This window comes from Oncorhynchus mykiss, chromosome 4, assembly GCF_057628025.1.
Source record: "Oncorhynchus mykiss isolate SJ-2025 chromosome 4, ASM5762802v1, whole genome shotgun sequence".
Taxonomy (NCBI): Eukaryota; Metazoa; Chordata; class Actinopteri; order Salmoniformes; family Salmonidae; genus Oncorhynchus; species Oncorhynchus mykiss.
The window spans coordinates 30,860,434-30,883,098 of record NC_143025.1 but is presented as its reverse complement, the minus strand read 5'-3'; the positions used below and the strand labels follow the sequence as shown (position 1 = coordinate 30,883,098).

General features: G+C 41.8%; 1 protein-coding gene across 5 annotated transcripts in view; it reads left to right on the top strand.

Annotated features, from left to right (window-relative positions):
* The window catches only part of LOC110521686 (capping protein, Arp2/3 and myosin-I linker protein 3), a 51,589-nt gene that overhangs the window by 26,329 nt on the left and 2,595 nt on the right, over positions 1-22,665 (top strand). For all 5 annotated transcript variants that reach the window (XR_002473179.3, XM_021599448.3, XM_021599447.3 and 2 more), the window contains 14 exons: positions 384-477; positions 710-808; positions 5,886-6,005; positions 7,938-8,051; positions 8,193-8,368; positions 8,583-8,670; positions 8,939-9,058; positions 9,133-9,199; positions 9,598-9,785; positions 15,873-15,952; positions 19,874-20,047; positions 21,062-21,263; positions 21,366-22,119; positions 22,551-22,657. Coding sequence is in view for 4 of the 5 variants with exons in the window: in XM_021599448.3 (XP_021455123.1) it covers positions 384-477; positions 710-808; positions 5,886-6,005; positions 7,938-8,051; positions 8,193-8,368; positions 8,583-8,670; positions 8,939-9,058; positions 9,133-9,199; positions 9,598-9,785; positions 15,873-15,952; positions 19,874-20,047; positions 21,062-21,263; positions 21,366-22,119; positions 22,551-22,657 (2,383 nt within the window). In the remaining variant the exon portion in view is untranslated. The remainder of the gene's footprint in view (positions 1-383; positions 478-709; positions 809-5,885; positions 6,006-7,937; positions 8,052-8,192; positions 8,369-8,582; positions 8,671-8,938; positions 9,059-9,132; positions 9,200-9,597; positions 9,786-15,872; positions 15,953-19,873; positions 20,048-21,061; positions 21,264-21,365; positions 22,120-22,550; positions 22,658-22,665) is intronic.

Here is a 22,665-nt window from a genome sequence, read left to right as displayed (position 1 = left end):
TGGGGATGCCTGAAGCTATGTCTAATTTTGATGTCCTGTTGTTCAGAAAGAATTTTCAGAATTAGCTGGCTAATATATCAACTCAGATACATGTGAACCAAACCTAGCTTACTGTACACATTGAAACTTGCGATCTCAAATGGCCTAGGGTTGTGTTTAGGCTATAGATCACATTGGGGGTATTAAGGGGGTATTTTGGAAGGGATTCCGTTTACTAGGAATATTAACCCTTACCCTTGGGTCTGTAATGCAATTTTCTATAGCTATCTTTCTCTATCTCCTTTATTTCGCTGTCTCCTTCCTCTCCATCTCTTTCCTTTCTCTGTCTCCTTCCTAACTCAAACCCCTTGTCTTTCTCTCACCTCCGATGTGTTCTCTCCCAGTAACTTCACCTTGCAGTACATGCCCCTCCCCCTCAGTGACATCAGCCAGGCGTACCGTAGCGCCCCCGAGAGGACAGAGCAGGCACTGACCAAGGTGGGCTCCTTATGCTCCCATCTAAATCCTCCCTCCAACCCTCTGTTAACCATCCTCTCCTTTCTTCTGCCTCTCCATTTCCTCTCCTTTCCTCCAATGTTTCCTTTCTCTACTGGCACCATCATTCTCTCTCTCTCCCTGCCCTTTCCATTTCAATTGACTCTGCTTCATTGACATTTTCACACAGTAGTATTGCCTGTGTGAGTGAATGTTTTTTATCTGTGGCCATCAGATCCAGCGTGCTCTGCTGAGGAACAACCAGACTCAGCGCTTCTCTCAGAGACAGGCTCTACGGCTGCACCAGGGCCTGGTCACCAGCACTGCTGAACAGGTAGCAAAAGTACAGTCTATTCTGAAAGTATTCAGACCCCTTGACTTTTTCAACATTTTGTTACGTTACAGCCTTATTCTAAAATGGATAAAATAAAATAAATGTCCTAATCAATCTACACACAACACTCCATAATGACAAAGCAAAAACTGGTTCCTAAAAACAGATATACCTTATTTACCTAAGTTTTCAGACCCTTTGCTATGAGACTCGAAATTGAACTCAGGTCCATTCTGTTTCCATTGATCATCCTTAAGGTGTTTCTATAACGTGATTGGAATCCACCTGTGGTAAATTCATTCCCGAGACAGGAATGTGTCGAGGCACAGATCTGGGGAAGGGTACCAAAAAAATTATGCAGCATTGAATTGAATTTATTTTGGGTAACAGACAAATACAACAAAATGTACGATGTGGATCCAGAGGATATCACTTAAGAGTATTAATTAAAACGCTTGTTTCCAAAGTGGTCCTCGATGGTAAAAACAATAACACATATAATGATTAAAAGGCAAGACAAAATTACAATCAACCTTAAATACATTCATTTATATTGACATCCTAAAAAGTGGCACTATTCTCTGCACTTCTCCCTAACCTTAAAAATCACCCATATTAATTTCACATTAAAACAATCTATTAATTGCACATCATACCGATCCTTCAAATAAATTGGTCCACTCTTGGCTCCAAAGGCAACAAGCCCACCTCCCGGAATTCCTGTATCCCTATGTGGGTCCTAGGGTGGACATTCAGCATATACTGTACAGTACCTGATAACATTATTTTGCATGACGTGCATTCTCTTTTTCAGCTTTTTTGATAGCCCACTATACCAGGCAGAGCAGGCATTATCAAAATGACACTGAATCAAGGCTGAGACAAGCAGTTTCTTAACTTTAATGTTAAAATATCTAGTGTCACGATATAAAATTTTAAATTTTTTCCGCCAATTTAGAAAGAATTCTGGCAGCAATCAGGTTTCCAGAAAGGGATTGATCTAGGGACACACCAAGATAAGATACACTTGTTTTAGATTCAATCTCATTGCCTGCACAGTTTACCGTTATCTAGTCAGCCCTAAGCAATCTACATTTCTTCCAAGCAAAATCGAGTTTTTCCCAAATGTAGTGACAATTTGTTGTCAGACAACCAATCTCTAACAAAATGCAAATCCTTACTCAGGGTCTCCTCTATGTAAACTGTATCCTTCCCTGATACCAGTATGTCTGAATCATCAGCATAAAGCAAGAGTTTGCACATTACTGTATCTGACATACAGTGCCTTGCGAAAGTATGGTGGGAGACTCTGTCCATAGGACAACAATCAGTTGTATATTGCACAAATCTGGCCTTTATGGAAGAGTGGCAAGAAGAAAGCCATTTCTTAGAGATATCCATAAAAAGTGTCGTTTAAAGTTTGCCACAAGCCACCTGGGAGACACACCAAACATGTGGAAGAAGGTGCTCTGGTCAGATGAAACCAAAATTGAACTTTTTGGCAACAATGCAACACAGCTGAACACACCATCCCCACTGTCAAACATGGTGGTGGCAGCATCGTGGTTTGGGCCTGCTTTTCTTCAGCAGGGACAGGGAAGATGGTTAAAATTGATGGGAAGATGGATGGAGCCAAATACAGGACCATTCTGGAAGAAAACCTGATGGAGTCTGCAAAAGACCTGAGACTGGGACGGAGATTTGTCTTCCAACAAGACAATGATCCAAAACATAAAGCAAAATCTACAATGGAATGGTTCAAAAATAAACATATCCAGGTGTTAGAATGGCCAAGTCAAAGTCCAGACCTGAATCCAATCGAGAATCTGTGGAAAGAACTGAAGACTGCTGTTCACAAATGCTCTCCATCCAACCTCACTGAGCTCGAGCTGTTTTGCAAGGAGGAATGGGAAAAGATTTCAGTCTCTCGATGTGCAAAACTGATAGAGACATACCCCAAGCGACTTACAGCTGTAATCGCAGCAAAAGGTGGCGCTACAAAGTATTAACTTAAGGGGGCTGAATAATTTTGCACGCCCAATTTTTCAGTTTTTGATTTGTTAAAAAAGTTTGAAATATCCAATAAATGTCGTTCCACTTCATGATTGTGTCCTACTTGTTGTTGATTCTTCACAAAAAAATACAGTTTTATATCTTTATGTTTGAAGCCTGAAATGTGGCAAAAGGTCGCAAAGTTCAAGGGGGCCGAATACTTTCGCAAGGCACTGTATCATTAACGTATATAAGAAATAGGAGAGGCCCGAAAATTCCACCTGATATTTCTCTAAACCAATTCACTGCTACATCATTTAGACCCATGCATGTCAGTTTCATCAGGAGAATATCATGGTCCACAGTGTCAAAAGCTTTGTGCAAGTCTAACATGACCCTACCTGTATAGTTCCCCTTCTCACGTTCCTGCTTAATGTGGTCAAAAAGGTGGATAAGGCAAGTATCAGTGGAATGAGCTGTTCTAAAGCCAGATTGTAGTTCATAAAGAAGTTTGTGCTCAATTAAGGTATCCCTTCAGTTGATAAAACAAATCATCTCTCAACAACTTTGGAAAGGGTGCTGAGGATTGTCACAGGCCTGTAGTTTCCTACATTTGTTTTACTGCTCTTCTTGTGGAGTGGAACCACCCGGGCTGTTTTGAGATCCTTGGGAAATGTATCACTACTAATAGAAAGGTTTACAATATGCGTTATAATTTTAGCAGTGACACAAGCACTATCCTTTATGAATCTTGCAGGAAGGTTATTTGTTTGTGCTCATTAAGCATAGTAGATTGGAAAACGTTGTCCTTTGTTATCATGCACAGCTCTAACAAATCATTTGTGATACCTTTGCTACGGTAAAAGTTGTTCATGAAAGACTGGCTATAGTGTCCAGAGCAGGTGGGCAACTTCTTAACCAGAGACGAGGCTATACTGGTAAAAAAAATGTGGTAAAATAATCTCCAACCTTTGCCTGGTCTTAACATAAAACATCATCAATATCCAGACCAATAGTACAGGATTTTAACTTATGATGGAGTTTTGGAGCCAATGTCCTTTAACATTTTCCACAGTTTACAAGGCCGATGTAAGTTGTCATAAACGGCGTCTATATAATGTTGGAATTTAGCCTTATCCATTTTGTATCTTGTCTTGTTTCTACAGGTAATATAACTATCATAATCTGGTTGTAGATTTGTCCTTCTGAAGCTGGCCAGGTAATCAATCCCTTTTCCTTATGAGGTCTAAGATCTCAGAAGAGATCCATTTCTCTGACCGCTGTTTGATTCAAATTTGTTTCATCGGAGCCAGAGAGTCAAGTGAAGACAGAAACAGATCTTTAAAAATATACCAAGCTTGATCATCACAGTTTAGTACATGAGACCAATCCAAAATGCCATGTATTGAAGCATTGAAGCATTGTAGGTCCCCAAGAACATAGTGGCCTCCATTGTTCTTAAATGGAAGAAGTCTGGAACCACCAAGACTCTTCTTAGAGCTGTCCCCCTGGCCAAACTGAGCAACCGTGGGAAAAGGGACTTTGTCAGGGAGGTGATCAAGAACCCAATGGTCAGTCTGACACAGTTTCAGAGTTCCTCTGGGAAGATGGGAGAACCTTCCAGAAGGACAACCATCTCTGTAGCACTCTACCAATCAGGCCTTTATGGTATAGTGGCCAGACGGAAGCCACTCATCAGTAAAAGGCACATGACATCCCACTTGGAGTTTGCCAAAAGGCGCCTAAAGGATTCAGAAAATGACAAACAAGATTCTCCGGTCTGATGAAACCAAGATTGAACTCTTTGGCCTGAATGCCAAGCGTTTGGAGGAAACTTGGCACCATCCGTACTTTGAAGCATGGTGGTGGCAGCATCATGCTGTGGTGTTGTTTTTCAGCGGCAGGGACTGGGAGACAAGTCAGGATCGAGGGAAAGATGAACCGAGCAAAGTACAGAGAGATCCTTGATAAAAACCTGCTCCAGAGTGCTCAGGACTTCAGACTGGGGCGAAGGTTCACCTTCCAACAGGACAACGACCCTAAGCACACAGCCAAGACAATGCATGAGTGGCTTCGGGACAAGTCTCTGAATGTCCTTGAGTGGCCCAGCCGGAGCCTGGACTTGAACCCGATCTAATAGCTCTGGAGAGACATGAAAATAGCTGTGCAGCGACGCTCCCCGTCCAACCTGACAGAGCTTGAGAGGAGCTGCTGCAGAGAAGAGTGGGGGAAACTCCCCAAAAACAGGTGTGCCAAGCTTGTAGTGTCATACCCAAGAAAACTTGAGGTTGTAATCGCTACCAAAGGTGCTTCAACAAAGTACTGAGGGTCTGAAATCTTATGTAAATGTGATTTTTCAGTTTTTTATTTTTAATACATTTGCAAACATTTCTAAAACACCTGTTTTTACTTTGTTATTATGGGATATTGTGTGTAGATTGATGAGGGGGAAAAACTATTTAATACATTTTAGGGTAAGGCTGTAACGTTGCAAAATGTGGAAAAAGTCAAGGGGTCTGTATACTTTCCAAATGCACTGTATATGTGTGTTAGTTTTATGTGTGTAATTGAGAGACAATGAGTTGAGCCATGTTAGAGCAATAATATTGCTCTAATGATGGCTTATTGCTCTAACGAGGGCTCAACTCATTGTCTCTCAATAATATTGCTCTAATGATGGCTTATTGCTCTAACGAGGGCTCAACTCATTGTCTCTCAATAATATTGCTCTAATGATGGCTTATTGCTCTAACTAGGGCTCAACTCATTGTCTCTCAATAATATTGCTCTAATGATGGCTTATTGCTCTAAGGAGGGCTCAACTCATTGTCTCTCAATAATATTGCTCTAATGATGGCTTATTGCTCTAACTAGGGCTCAACTCATTGTCTCTCAATAATATTGCTCTAATGATGGCTTATTGCTCTAAGGAGGGCTCAACTCATTGTCTCTCAATAATATTGCTCTAATGATGGCTTATTGCTCTGATGATGGCTCAACTCATTGTCTCTCAATCACACACACGATGTATGCATTGTATGTCTTTATTGACACTCCTCCTGCTTCTCTGTTCTCTGTTTCCCAGGTGATGGAGCGTCTGTGTGTGCGTGTGCAGCAGCAGGTGTGTGTGCTGCGTGGAGTAGGGGAGATGGAGGAGATTCAAGCTGCTAAACAAGTGCTGAAGGAGGCCAGGAACTCTCGCGCGGTGAGCGTGTGTGCATACCTGAATCATTTCTCTAATCTCTCGATTGTAGTTGAGTGTTTAAGTGTATGTGGTCTTCCTTTAAACTAGGGTACCAGTGAGGATTTCACACACTGGACAACTTGTTACAGCTGTTGATACGTCATTGATAATAATCTGGCAAATTTTCTGCCAGGCTCTGGCTTTTTCTTGTATAGAGATCTCAGAAATGCACTGTAACTACCTAACATTTAGCGTCTTCTTATGTTACGGGGTGAAACCAGTTTTCATGGGCACACAAATCTAAAATAATGAACGCGATTGCAAAATCAAATGCTTGTAAACAACAGAGTCACCTTACCTTGATACTTAAAACCTAAATCGATACTGTCATTAAAATGGTTCTTCAATAATTATGCATAATACTTGTTGGATGTGCATTTGGTGTCCAGCTGATTAGATATGCCCTGGTATTTTCCCACATCATCATCTGATCCAGGAAGACATTTTCTGAATGACAGTCAAGTGATAAACAGCTGTTATGATAGCACATGCAATGCAACAACAGCCCAAGTGCTGGAAAAAAAAGGTGTTCATGAGGAATGTCCAGAAAATGTTGGTGTCTCATTCCTTACGCTGGTGTGCCTGGATCCACATTGGATCTAATATCCCTAGCAAATTGATCACCTGTTGTTGTCTGCTTGATTTACAGTAGTGTCTTTTTTAGATTTAACAGAGAAAGCATCAAGTTAATGTGTTCATGTTTTCATATGTTTTTCTGCCTCGGATTGGACACGGAGTCTACTGTGCGCAATTGGACTATTGCGCAACACCCAACGCTATTCCTATTAATTATTCTGGATATAATGACAACAAATTACATACATAATTACATAAGCTTATCCACAATATGATCTGGTAATGAAATAACATGACAAATACATTGTGTTTCCATTGTTACACCTGCAATTTAAAAAAACACAAGTGGCTTGAAGTAGCCTACTTGAAGTTGTACTTCAATTACCGGAATAGGCCATCCCTTGAAAAATGTTCTAAATTTTGGTGCTTGAAAAGTCATTATTAATTATTGTAGCCAATTTTGTAAGTTCTCCTGCTCCTTTATAATTATCTGTGATTTCATTTTTTTAATACATTTCTGTGAGAGATGTGACCACTTTCGTTTGTTTCCCGCTGCTTCAATTGAATGGTGTTGCGCTCCTCTGTCGAGTAAAACTATGTGCTGTTATTTTGAAGACGACAAGATCTAATGTTGCCTTCAACTTGGCTTTCCATACAAATCCTTCGATTAAAAAAGGAACCTGGTATTTGGTCAAATTCGCATTAGAAAAACAACGATGCTCACCATTCAAATGGTGAGATTAATGCTACCGCTATTCATAGCTTTATTATGTGTGCCCGCGTCGGCTACAGAAAAATCACCATGCGTGCATCTAATCGATTTAGTCAGGCAATGTCCACATTATTCTCACATATTTTAGAATGTACTATAATAATAATTTGAATATCAATGCATTGGCAAGGCCTAAAAAAATACATTATTCTTAAAGTGTTAATAATGGCCTACTTTTTGACACTTTTTGCATGCTTTTTAGGGGGAGGGGTTGGGGATATATATTAGGCCTTATATGTATAATTATTTAAAATATATAATTGTATAACATTGAATTTGACTTGCCAGGGTATGAACCCTGCTTAAAAGATGTATAGTCCTTTGTCTATGTTGTTGTATTGGTGCAGTTAATGGGTACATTTGCATATATTAACTTTTATACATGTGGAACTGCATTGAAATCATTTTGACATTTTGATCCCAATGGCACACATCAACCCCATTATTTGTGTATTAATGTGACTCTCTCTCTCTCTCTCTCTCTCTCTCTCTCTCACACACACACACACTCTTTGTCTCTTTTTTTTTCTCTCTCTCTTTTTCAGCTGTACCCCTCTCTCTGTGAGCTAGCTCATGTGCTGTCAGTAGATGGGCCAGTCAGACAGAGACTGGACTCACTGGCAGGAGAATTGGCCAAGGCAGCTGACAAGGAACTACAGGTGCAATCCTCAATACATCCCATATTTATATAAACTTTTGATTTACTTCTTCATATTTTTTTTAAATAAATTAGGCAACACAGGGAATGGTTTAATATTTCATTGATTTATTGATTGTTTAATTGGCTTGTTGATTGACAGGTGATAGTTGACTCCATGGTGTCTCTCTGTCGTGAGCTGTGTCCGCTGTCCTCCTCTGCAGCAGAGAGATTGAGTCCTCCGCTCTCGTCCGTCTCTGAGCGTGTGTCCATCCCTCGCTCAGCCATCCGTACGGCCCTGATGGAGCGAGCAGCTCAGGACATCCACCGCGCGCTGGAGTAAGAAAGGGAGGGAAGGAGGGAGGGATGGAAGGAAGGAAGGAAAAAGAGGGGGAGCTGAAGGAGGAAGATAAGCGATGCAGTCTTATTTGTTTAATTTAATCAGTGTGGGTATCTGTGAACTAATTCCATCATACTGTCTTCCCCCTCCTCTCCGCCCTGCCTCCCTCTCCTGCTCCCTCTCCCTCTCTTTGTCTCTCTCCCCCTCTCCCAGAGAGGTGAAGCTCTCAGTGGTTTCCTATCTCACCAACTCCATTGTGGATCAGATCTTGCAGGAGCTCTACGCCACTCAAAAGACCCTGGTATAGACATGCTGCCGTCTGTCTGTGTGTCTGTCTGTCTATAGGCCGGATATCGATTCTGCCACCTTTTGCCTACCATAACCAGTAACACTTTACTTGAAGGGGCACAAATAAGGCATTCATAACACCAGTATACACCTTAGCAGTATCCTTCACAACAACCTTTATAGCACCTTTATGAAACCAGTCATAACACCTTTATGAGCGTTGCTGTATAACAACCTTCATAATACATTTATTCATGTGTAGCGTCTGCTCCCTGTCCCAGACGCGTCAGGTGTCCCAGGTGAAACGTTGGGAGGGGACATGTGATGGAGGGACAGGCCGGAGGTCACACAGACACAGAGACTCTCTGGACATCACAGACGAGGAGCTGGGCACCAGCATAGTAAGCATTGTGTGTTGACATTGTCTGTCTAGGATATGTGTTGGTGTTTTGACATCTTTCTCTTCCCTCTATAGGACACAATTGCCATTAAGAAGCACAGCTCTCGAACTAGGCGAATACGACCTGTTTCAACCAGACTGAGTGAGTATATCTCCGTCCCACTATCTCTCTATATCCCTCTATCTCTCTCTTCCTCCCAGCTCTCTCTCTTTTATAGGTCCATTAGTGACTGTGTCCTGCTGTGTCTGTTTTTCTCTCCCTCTTTCCCTCTCCCTCATTCGCCTTCCTTCTCTCTCTCTGAGTGAGCCACTAATGGCTTGTGTGCATGCCAACCTGAACCCATTACTGCCTCAACATATTTGAGTGCAGTTGCCAATTGTTGTAGTTTTTAAACTGTGTTTATTTCAAGCACAGATGACAGCACCACATGACTGCTAAGGGAACTTCTACCCCCTTCCTTCTCCATTTCTCTCCCTTTTATGCATCTGTTTCGCTCTCATCTCATCATCTTTCCATCTTTTTTTCGCTCTCTCTTTCAGGCCTGTGTGATGACTCCAGCTCCTCCCCGCCCCCCTCTACGTCCTCTTCTTTCTCAGCCCTCTCTCGCTCCGCATCCTGTGAGGGGCTGTCTGAACTCCCTACCCAGGGTGCACCTCTACATCATGTGACGCGTGTTAGGCCGAGGCCCCCACGGAGACACCGAGCAGGACACGCCCCCTCTGACACAGTAAGAGGAAGCTGACATTAGGATCTCACCCCGTATGGAATATACACTACCGTTCAAAAGTTTGGGGTCACTTAGAAATGTCCTTGGTTTTGAAAGAAAAGCCCTTTTTTTTGGTCCATTAAAATAACATGAAATTGATCATAAATACAGTGTAGACATTGTTAATGTTGTAAATGACTATTGTAGCTGGAAGCGGCAAATATTTTATGGAATATCTACATAGGCGTACAGAGGCCCATTATCAGAAACCATCACTCCTGTGGTCCAATGGCACGTTGTGTTAGCTAATCCAAGTTTATAATTTTAAAAGGCTAACTGATCATTAGAAAACCCTTTTGCAATTATGTTAGCACAGCTGAAAACTATTGTTCTGATTGAAGAAGCAATATAACTGGCCTTCTTTATCAGCATTACAGGCTGAAAATGTCTAGAACTTTCTTCTGAAACTTGTCAGTCTATTCTTGTCTTCATCTGGCAGCTTCATTAAATAGTAGCCCCAAAACACCAGTCTCAACGTCAACAGTGAAAAAAAAGAAAAAAAACATATCTCAGAAAAAGTCTTATCTCAGAATGGCTAATAAAAAGAGAAGCTTAAGATGGGCAAAAGAACACAGACACTGGACAGAGGAACTCTGCCTAGAAAGCCAGCATCGCGGACACTCTAATGTGTGCACCGGGGCATCCCACTCCTCTTTCCATTCTAGTTAGAGACAGTTTGCGCTATTCTGTGAAGGGAGTAGTACACAGCTTTGTAAGAGATCTTCAGTTTCTTGGCAATTTCTCGCATGGAATAGCCTTAATTTATCAGAACAAGAATAGACTGATGACTGAGTTTCAGAAGAAAGTTCTTTGTTTCTGGCCATTTTGAGACTGTAAGCTGATTAAAGAAACAATACAACTGGCCTTCTTTAGACTAGTTGAGTATTTGAGTATTTACCAGCAGCATACCACACTTCCTACCACTGCTGGCTTGCTTCTGAAGCTAAGCAGGGTTGGTCCTCGTCAGTTCCTGGATGGGAGACCAGATGCTGCTGAAAGTGGTGTTGGAGTGCCAGTAGGAGGCACTCTTTCCACTGGTCTAAAAAAAATATCCCAATTCCCCAATGCAGAGATTGGGGACACTGCCCTGTGTAGGGTGTTGTCTTTCGGATGGGACGTTAAATGGGTGTCCTGACTCTGAGGTCATTAAAGATCCCATGGCACTTATTGTAAGAGTAGGGGTGTTAACCCTGGTGTCCTGGCTAAATTCCCAATCTGGCCCTCAAACCATCATGGTCACCTAATAATCCCCAGTTTACAATTGACTTTCATCCCCTTCCTCTCCCCTGTGACTATTCCCCAGGTTGTTACTGCAAATGGAAATGTGTTCTCAGTCAATTTACCTGGTAAAATAATGGATAAATAAATAAAATCTGGAGCATCAGTATTTGTGGGTTTGATTACAGGCTCAAAATGGCCAGAAAAAAATAACTTTCTTCTGAAACTTATCAGTCTATTCTTGTTCTGAGAAATTGCCAAGAAACTGAAGATCTCTTACAAAGCTGTGTACTACTCCCTTCACAGAACAGCGCAAACTGTCTCTAACCAAAATAGAAAGAGGAGTGGGAGGCCCTGGTGCACAACTGAGCAAGAGGAGAAGTACATTAGAGTGTCCGGGATGCTGGCCTTCTAGGCAGAGTTCCTCTGTCCAGTGTCTGTGTTCTTTTGCCCATCTTTAGCTTCTCTTTTTATTGGCCAATCTGAGATATTGCTTTTTCTGAGATATGGCTTTTTTCTTTTTCTTCACTGTTGATGTTGAGACTGGTGTTTTGCGGCTACTATTTAATGAAGCTGCCAGTTGAGGACTTGTGAGGCGTCAAACTAGACACTCTAATGTACTTGTCCTTTTTCTCAGTTATGCACTGGGGCCTCCCACTTCTCCTTCTATTCTGGTTAGAGCTAGTTTGCGTTGTTCTGTGAAGGGAGTAGGACACAGCGTTGAATGAGATCTTCAGTTTCTTGGTAATTTCTCGCATGGAACAAGAACAAGAACAAGAATAGACTGACGAGTTTCAGAATTAAGTTCTTTGTTTCTGTCCATTTTGAGCCTGTATTCGAACCCTCAAATGCTGATGCTCCAGATACTCAACTAGTCTAAAGAAGGCCAGTTTTATTGCTTCTTTAATCAGAACAACAGTTTTCAGCTGTGCTAACATAATTGCAAAAGGGTTTTCAAATGATCAATTAGCCTTTTAAAATGATAAACTTGAATTAGCTAACACAATGTGCCATTGGAACACAGGAGTGATGGTTGCTGATAATGGGCCTCTGTACACTGTCATGACGTTGGCCTGGGGGTAGGTTTATGACAGTCATAAATAACTCTTCCCCCCTTTTTCCTCTCTCTACCCTACTAATGTGACATTTGAAAATCCCTTGGTTAACATAGAGATTCTGGGAACATCAGAAGGTGGGGGGAAATGAACTATATTCTGGTAATCCGACCAATTGAACATATGCGGTGGTACTTAATGAATATTCAGTTCGGTTGTCATCTGAGACATTCTCATCAATGATAGGATGACATAAACTCTACAGTGGAAAGTCTGCACATTGTAGTTATCGGATTTACATGGAATTGTTGTTCAATTTAAATGTTTGAATATAAAATTATTGGTGAAGAGATTAAATGTAATTTTAGCTTCCAAATTAGAGATTTGGGTTTTCATAAGGTTAGGGCTCTGCTCAATCAGTGAGCAGATTTAGGCTCTGCTCAATCAGTGGCCCGCCCCTGTGAAGAGAGATGGGTTATAAAACTTTTCAAACACACCCTTCTCGCTCCACTACATAATGCCTTGACAAAAATGTAACCTCCTGTCCCGAGGATGTGAGGACGACAGTCCATACGTTAAAAGGACTAACATGTCAACTACAGAACTAAGCCAACCTCAGCGTGAGCTTTGGTTGCGAATGGTATGAACTTTGAACTCTTATTCACTACAGAAGTGATACCTCCTAGCCGATGAGTTAGCAACAGCAGCTGCAAACGTGGGCTAGGAAAGAACAGACAGAGTATCCCATCTACCACACAACGATGTTACTACAACGTATACAATTTACCACCAGAGACATTCTTCAAAGGACAAAGGACTCGGTTGGGCAACGTGGCCTTCCATCTACGACCAACCTACCGAAGCACAGCTCAGAGTAAATATTTATTGCATTTTCCTTTTCCAAATGGGCGGTAATTTAGAATGCATAAGATACTGTATTTACGATAGCACAGCTTCTTCCTTTGTTACTCAGTCTTCCCGCTCTTTCACTCAAACCCAGCCCCTTTTCCTTGTGTAACCAGCTGTCATATCTGTTCCGCCCACTAGGGACGTTTTCCTTTATGATGTAATTTGTAATCAAGGTATGATTCATTCTGTGCATATGTAATTCTGTGTGATTAGTTAGGTATTTAGTAAATAAATAATTAAACCCAATTTTGTATTGCTGATTCAACTTGTTAGCCAGGGTTCGTGAAGATAATTCAAAATAATTTACAACTTTCAGATGAGACTGAAATAAGGTGACGATTAATATTGACTGCTATTGATGTAAAATATTACTAGGTCTTTAAGAGTTTATTCGGAAGATAAAAGCTCTATAAATATTATTTTGTGGGGCTCTGACTTTGTAGTTAATTACATTTACATGATTAGCCCAATCAGGTAATATTAATCACAGAGAAAGGATTTTATAGAATAACATGTCATATCACTTAATGTGACACGACAACACCTATGTAGATATTGCATAAAAAGTCAGCTGTTTCCAGCTACAATAGTCATTTACAGCATTAACAATGTCTACACTTTATTTCTGATCAATTTTATGTTATTTTAATGGACAAAAAATGTGCTTTTATTTTAAAAAACAAGGACATTTCTAAGTGACCCCAAACTTTTGAATGGTACTGTATACTACTGAACTGCTGACTGTGTGTGATACTTAACTATGAATATGGAAATACAGGATCTATATTCGCTTACAGTGGGGAGAACAAGTATTTGATACACTGCTGATTTTGCAGGTTTTCCTACTTACAAAGCATGTAGAGGTCTGTAATTTTTTTTAATCATATATACATTTCAACTGTGAGAGACGGAATCTAAAACAAAAATCCAGAAAATCTCATTGTATGATTTTTAAGTAATTAATTTGCATTTTATTGCATGACATAAGTATTTGATCACCACCTACCAGTAAGAATTCCGTCTCTCACAGACCTGTTAGTTTTTCTTTAAGAAGCCCTCCTGTTCTCCACTCATTACCTGTATTAACTGCACCTTTTTGAACTCATAACCTGTATAAAAGACACCTGTCCACACACTCAATCAAACAGACTCCAACCTCTCCACAATGGCCAAGATCAGAGAGCTGTGTAAGGACATCAGGAATAAAATTGTAGACCTGCACAAGGCGGTGATGGGCTACAGGACAATAGGCAAGCAGCTTGGTGAGAAGGCAACAACTGTTGGCGCAATTATTAGAAAATGGAAGAAGTTCTCCCTAGTTCAACTCCACTCGCCGTGTTTGGAGGAAGAAGAAGGATGAGTTCAACCCCAAGAACACCATCCCAACCGTGAAGCATGGAGGTGGAAACATCATTCTTTGGGGATGCTTTTCTGCAAAGGGGACAGGACGACTGCACCGTATTGAGGGGAGGATGGATGGGGCCATGTATCGCGAGATCTTGGCCAACAACCTCCTTCCCTCAGTAAGAGCATTGAAGATGGGTCGTGGCTGGGTCTTCCAGCATGACAACAACCCGAAACACACAGCCAGGGCAACTAAGGAGTGGCTCCGTAAGAAGCATCTCAAGGTCCTGGAGTGGCCTAGCCAGTCTCCAGACCTGAACCCAATAGAACATCTTTGGAGGGAGCTGAAAGTCCGTAATGCCCAGCGACAGCCCCGAAACCTGAAGGATCTGGAGAAGGTCTGTATGGAGGAGTGTGCCAAAATCCCTGCTGCAGTGTGTGCAAACCTGGTCAAGAACTACAGGAAACGTATGATCTCTGTAATTGCAAACAAAGATTTCTGTACCAAATATTACGTTCTGCTTTTCTGATGTATCAAATACTTATGTCATGCAATAAAATGCAAATTAATTACTTAAAAATCCTACAATGTGATTTTCTGAATTTTTGTTTTAGATTCCGTCTCTCACAGTTGAAGTGTATCTATGATAAAAATTACAGACCTCTACATGCTTTGTAAGTAGGAAAACCTGCAAAATCGGCAGTGTATCAAATACTTGTTCTCCCCACTGTATATATTCACTTATGAATATTGTATACACCGAGAGGCCCCTGCTGTAGTAGATTTCTCATCTGAGTGCAGAAGCATAAAGAAGTAGATATATTAGCTAATAAATTATACATTTAAGGAGACACTGATATGGCAACACATAGTTAATGTAAGTGAACTTTAAAACCTCATGGAGTTACATCGAGATACTTGCATATTAATAAAACAGAATACAGATGTTATTTGCATAGCTAATGACCACTACAAAGACAATATTCCCTTTTGATACAAGCAAAATGTATAACTAATGGCTATATTAATTGCTTGTTAAATAGACCTGATGTTAATATTGATACATCTGGTTTATTTAACAAGCATTTAGTATAGCCATTATTTATACATTTTGCATGCGTGCCCAAGCACATTTTCTATTCCAAAAGAACCATTATTCATGTGATTAAAGTAATGATAATACAACTTTGACTTAATTTATGGTTCATGCATAATTCTCACCCCATATTCCCAAATGTTAGGGCCTCCCGGCAGTGGCAGCGTGCTGCTCTGTTTTTCAGAATGAATTGGATTGGGTCCAGGGTAATCTATACTAAGTGAATTACTCCAATTGGGTTAAGTCATCTCTCTGAAGCTAGTATAAACCATTTGTATTATTACCAACATAACATTAAAAAATACATTGTAAGCCCCTCCAATAAGCACTTACAAATAGTGTGGGACATCAGTCTTTATTTCTGGAATATAAATGGATGCTTAAGAATAGTATCGTAATTCTGAAATATCTCTCCTCGTCCCCAGCATTGCACTGAAAATGGAGCTGTCACTCCTCTTGATGATGGACTCCCAGATTTCTACTCCAAGAGAGTTCTCCCTGATAGGTAGATCCCTCTCTCTCTCTCTCTCTCTCTCTCTCTCTCTCTCTCTCTCTCTCTCTCAAAAACAAATAGGAGTGAATGGCACACTATAAGCATGATCTAAATTGCATGAATCACCTCCAAAGTAAGTACAACTCAAGTCATTTAGCATAGGCCTACTTTCCATTAGTCCATAGACTACTTTCAGGATAAGGATTTTAGGTGCGCTCTGCCTTTACTAATAGCTTTAGAGAGTACCCTCTCCTCTTGTCACATGCCAGCAGAGTAATGCTGGTCCATGCTAGAGTATATCCACACAGCAGATCATCTGGTTAAGTAGATGCTTTTAGTATTATTACATTTACTGTTAAGCATATTTCTAAATGAATGTACTCTGGATAAAGTGTTGTGTGCCATGAATTGTATCCTTGCAACGTCTCTCACTGCCAGGAAGTGTTTCAGTGAGGCAGCTGCCCAGAGCAACATACAGGGACTGATGACAGGGTGAATAAGTGAAAGTACAGGTGCTGACTAGGGACAAACTGAACAGGCTTATGATATAGACATATACTGAGTGTACAAAACATTAGGAACAACTGCTCTTTCCATGACAGACTGACCAGGTGAATCCAGATGAAACCTATGATCCCTTATTGATGTCACTTGTTAAATCCACTTCAATCAGTGTAGATGAAAGGCGAGGAGACAGGTTAAAGAAGGATTTTTAAGCCTTGAGACAATTGAGACATGGATTGTGTATCTGTGCCATTCAGAGGGTGAATGGGCAAGACAAAAGATTGTGCCGTGCCCTGATATTATTACTGTTGATATCTGGAAATGTGCATGTACACCCTGGCCCATCTACTGTTGCTAACCCCAATTCTGACTTGTGCTCTGATATCTGCTTCACTGATTTCTGCTCTCGTAAAATCCTGGGTTTTCTGCACATTAATACTAGAAGCTTATTACCTAAAATGGATCAGTTGAAAGTGTGGGTTCACAGCTCCAATCCAGATGTTTTGGTCATTACTGAGACGTGGTTAAGAAAGAGTGGTTTGAACACTGACGTTAACCTTTCTGGTTATAACCAGATCTTCCAAAGGTGGAGGAGTGGCTATCTTTACCAAGGATCACCTTCAGTGCTCAGTTGTCTCCACCAAGTCTGTCCTCAAACAATTTGATTTGCTGTTTTAAGCATTACACTTTCAAATCGCTTTTTGTTGTCTGTTTCTGGGTGTCATCATTCACCATCAGCACCGGCCTGTACCCTAAATGACCTTAGTTCTCTCCTGGCCCCATACACTAAGTCTGAATTTGTCCTGCTAAGTGACCTAAACTGGGACATGCTTAAACCACCTGACCAAGTCCTAAAGCAATGGTACTCCCTAAATCTTTCTCAGATTATTATCAATCCCACAAGGTATGACTCCAAACACCCAGAAAATGCTACTCTCCTTGATGTTATCCTCACAAATAATCCTGATAGGCATCAGTCTGGTGTTTTCTGTAATGACCTATCTCGGATCACTGTTTTACAGCCTGCGTTTGTAATGGCTGCTCAGTTAAACTGCCTGTCCTGATTTTTCATAAACGCTTGCTAAAAAAACTATATTGAGCAAGCCTTCCTTCATGAACTGGCCTCTGTAAATTAGTATAGAATCAGCGTGATCCCCTCTGCCGAAGACGCTTGGACCTTCTTTTTTTATATTTCCAGTGGTATTGTTAACAAACATGCCTCCATAAAGAAAATTAGAATTTTAAAGAGGTTCAGCCCCTGGTTCGACCATGATCTGGCAGAGTTACTCCACCTCAAGAATTCCATTTGCGAAAGGCACGTGCATATTCAGGCTGACTGGCTCTCGTTTAGGCAAATGAGAAATAAGTGCACTCAGGCTATCCGGAAGGCCAAAGTTAATTACTTTAAGGAGCAGTTATCGCTCTGTGGGTCTAACCCCAAGAAGCTCTGGAAAATGGTTCAAGACCTGGAGAATTAATCCTCCTCCTCACAGCTGTCCATGTCCCTTAATGTTGATGATGTAGTTGTCACTGACAAGGAGCACATTGCTGAGCTCTTTAATCACCACTTCATTAAGTCAGGATTCCTATTTGACTCAGCCATGCCTCCTTGCCCGTCCAACATTTCCTCATCTCCCACGACTTCTAATGCAACTAGCCCCGATGCTCCTCCCTCTTTTCCCATGCCCGCTACAAAGTTTCTCCCTGCAGGCAGTCACTGAGTCCGAGGTGCTAAAGGAGCTCCATAAACTTGAACCCAAAAAAACATCTGGGTCAGATGGTTTAGACCCTCTCTTCTTTAAGGTTGCTGCCCCTATCATCGCCAAGCCTATCTCTGACCTTTTTGACTTGTCTCTCCTCTCTGGGGAGGTTCCTATTGCTTGGAAGGCAGCCACGTTGCGTCCTTTATTTAAAGGGGGAGATCAAGCTGATCTTAACTGTTATAGGCCAATTTCTATTTTGCCCTGTTTATCAAAACTGTTGGAAAAAATTGCCAATAATCAACTGACTGGCTTTCTTGATGTCTGTAGTATTCTCTCTGGTATGCATTCTGGTTTCCGCTCAGTTTATGGATGTGTCACTGCAACCTTAAAGGTCCTAAATGATGTTACCATTGCCCTTGATTCTAAGCAATATTGTGCTGCTATTTTTATTGAGTTGGCCAAAGCTTTTGATATGGTAGATCATTCCATTCTTGTCGACCAGCTAAGGAGTATTGGTGTCTCTGAGGGGTCTTTGGCCTGATTTGCTAACTACCTCTCTCAAAGAGTGCAGTGTATAAAGTCAGAAAATCTGCTGTCTCAGCCACTGCCTGTCACCAAGGGAGTACCCCAAGGCTCGATCCTAGTCCCCACACTCTTCTCAATATACATCAACAACATAGCTCAGGCAGTAGGAAGCTCTCTCATCCATTTATAAGCAGATGATACAGTATTATAGTCAGCTGGCGTTTTGTGTTAAACGCTCTACAACAAAGCGACAGGATGTTCTTTACCATTTGGCCATCAAATTTTCCACCATTGTTCCTTATAGGACACATCACTGCACTCTTTATTCCTCTGTAAACTGGTCATCTCTGTATACCTGTCGCAAGACCCACTGGTTGATGCTTATTTATAAAACCCTCTTAGGCCTCACTCCCCCCTATCTGGGATATCTACTGCAGCCCGCATCCTCCACATACAACACCTATTCTGCCAGTCACATCCTGTTAAAGGTCCCCAAAGCACACACATCCCTGGGTCCCTCGTCTTTTCAGTTCACTGCAGCTGGAATGTGCTGCAAAAAACACACAAACTGGACAATTTTATCTACATCGCTTCATTCAAAGACTCAATCATAGACACTCTTACTGACAGTTTTGGTTGCTTCGCGAAATGTATTGTTGTCTCTACCTTCTTGCTCTTTGTGCTGTTGTCTTTGCCTTATAATGTTTGTACCATGTTTTGTGCTGCTACCATGTTGTGCTGCAGCCATGTTGTGTTGCTACCATGTTGTTGTCATGTTGTGTTGCTACTATGCTGTGATGTCATGTGTTGCTGCCATGCTATGTTGTTGTCTTAGGTATCTCTTTATGTAGTGTTGTGGTGTCTCTCTTGTCGTGATGTGTGTTTTGTCCTGTTTTTATAAAAAATATACAGTATATTTTTAATCCCAGGCCCCGTCCCAGGCCTTTTGGTAGGTCGTCATTGTAAATAAGAACTTTGTTCTTAACTGACTTGCCTAGTTAAATAAAGGTTCAACCTTTCAATAAAGGTTTGCAACTCACTATTATGAAGGTGTTCCTAATGTTTTGTACATATTTTTCCTGTATAGCTATGGTCAGTTTGTCTCTCTTTATATCTGCCTTTTGACTTCACCCTTTATCTTCTTCCTGTTTTGTTCCGCTCATCTCTCTCTACCCTTTCCATCTCCTTTTCCCTATGTCAGTCAGTTGTCCTCTCTCCATAAAGCCCACTCTCTCAGGCGAAAGAAAAGACGCAATATGCTGGCCATCTTTGGTTTCCGTAGGAACCGCAACTCAACTCTCTCCAATCAGGGGCCAGAGTCTGGCGGAGATGGGTGTGGGGAGGAGTGTCACACTGTTGCCACGGCACCCACAGGGTTGGTGAATCCTCAGTATCACACACACACACACACACACACACCCAGGTAGTATGATATATAAAGCCGTGCAATCTACACAGCATGATTTATATCAGTGTCGCATGTAGATCCTCACTTTCACTTAATACACATGTTTACCCCTTACCTCTTTATGAATATGTATCACTCTCATTCACTCTCTTTCTCCCTCTACCTTTCATTCTCTCTCTGTCCCTCTGTTAGTATGATGAGCATTAAGTGCATGCTCTGGGTACCCTGTGTGCTATTAGTCTAAATCAGTGCTGGGAAGCAGTTCTGTATTGACATGAGGAATGGTCATGCTGCCGGAGAGCACTGCAGATGTAGATGACACCAGCGTGTGTAAAACAGATGTAGACGACACTAGTGTGTGTAAAACAGATGTAGATGACACCAGTGTGTGTAAAACAGATGTAGACGACACTAGTGTGTGTAAAACAGATGTAGATGACACCAGTGTGTGTAAAACAGATGTAGACGACACCAGTGTGTGTAAAACAGATGACACCAGTGGGTGTAAAACAGATGTAGACGACACCAGTGTGTGTAAAACAGATGTAGATGACACCAGTGTGTGTAAAACAGATGTAGACGACACCAGTGTGTGTAAAACAGATGTAGATGACACCAGTGTGTGTAAAACAGATGTAGATGACACTAGTGTGTGTAAAACAGATGTAGATGACACCAGTGTGTGTAAAACAGATGTAGATGACAGCTGTTGCCCTTCTCCCACTCAGATTATGAGATTCAACAGAAGGATGGCAATGATGATGCAGTCTAATGAATAAAGATGTTAAACATTATGCAAGTCTAATATATTCTATCCCAATATTAAAACATTATTATAGCTTAGCCTGCTGGGTTAGAAAGCCTAAACAGGCCCCATTTGTTATCCACACCAAATCAAATACTATCCAGGGGCCACTGAGCAAATTCTTGGTTGACTCTCATTGTTTCTCTGACTGTCCCCTTTGCTCTTCTCTCTCTCAGGACAGCCACTGAGAATGTCTACACGCTGCTGCAGCCCCCTCGTTCTGCTGCCAGGGCCTGCTCTCCTGGTGAGGGGGCTGATGGGAAGGTGGAGGACCAGAGGGGGGAGGAGCCAGTAGGCCTGAGCCTGCAGCCACTGCAAAGCATACCACCACAGCCTGGCATGCCGGGCAGCAGACACCCCTTCTACTCACCCAGCCAGGTAAGTCTATGCTGTATCACTTGTCGTAGAAAACATTCATACTGGTTGATGAGTTCATGGTTATAATATCTCTTCTCATCTTTTCCTCTGTGTTATTTACAGCCATCAAAGCTAGAGACAGCGCATGAGCAACCTGCAGATACTGACAGACATTGGTCAGAGGACAGACAGGTGGACAGACAGTGGACAGAGGGGCTTCACACAGACAGAGAGAGGACATTAATAAGACCGGCTGACAGACACTCTGACCGGCACTGGACCGAGGACAAACTGTCAGACAAAACATGGACAGAGGGAAGAACAGCAGAGAGACAGATGGACAGATATTGGACAGAGAGCAGGCATGCAGATAGACTCATGGAAAGACAGTGGACAGTTGACAGACACACACAGAGACAGATCGACAGACAGTTTGATCGAGATAGACAGTGGACGGTGAGCAGACAACAGACAGACAGAAAGTGGGCAGAGGGACGACTGACAGACATACAGATAGACAGACAGTGGATAGAGAGCAGGCAGTCAGGCAGACAGTCTGACAGACAAGCCCAGGGACAACATCTGGCTCAGAGGCCTCTGCCCCCTTACCCGTCAGACAGGACTCCATCACCTAAAAGTGAGACTGACTCCCAGAAAAACATGGAGGCAACCGTGGACAGACAGAAGTACTCTGACACACAGACGGACAGACATCTGCACTCAGACACTGCTGTAGGACAGGTGGAAGGGTGGAGGGGTGGAGGAGGGGTTCCCCCTGGACGGGTTTCTATGAATGCATCTAAACCAGACCCTCCTCCCCAAAGCAGCAAACCCATCCAGTCCAAACTGAGACAGAGACATCTACAGGAGAGCTCTGGTACTGCACCTGTCTCTTACACATTGTTGTGTTGATTTAAAGGTGCAATATGCAGAAATCGCTCCGCCATTTCCTGGTTGCTAAAATTGGAATAGTTCGCATAATTTCAGTTTATGTGACAAAACAAACAAAGTGTGGGGTTTGGTAAGATGATTCAGTGTAGAGAATTATTGTACCATCTAAACCGCTATAAAATATATTTTCAGCTGTTTGAAGCTGGTGTACAAAACCGAAAGTAAAATAAACAAAATTCAGCCTAAGAAGGTGAAGAATAGAAATAATGCACATAAAACCTATCTACCGCTTCTTAGACTTGCTTTCAGTGAAAATGACAGATCTATAACTCACATTTCTATGTGAATTTAGTCCGGTCGCCCAGAAAGTTACATATTGCAGCTTTAATGATATTATTACTCCATCTTTATCTTCAGGTGCAGAGGAGGAAGCAGACGGAGATAGGGATGGTGGAAGAATGGAAAGGAAAGAGAGAGATCGAGGCAGAGATGCAGAGGGACAGCCACCTCCCATTCCTGAAAAGGTCTGTCT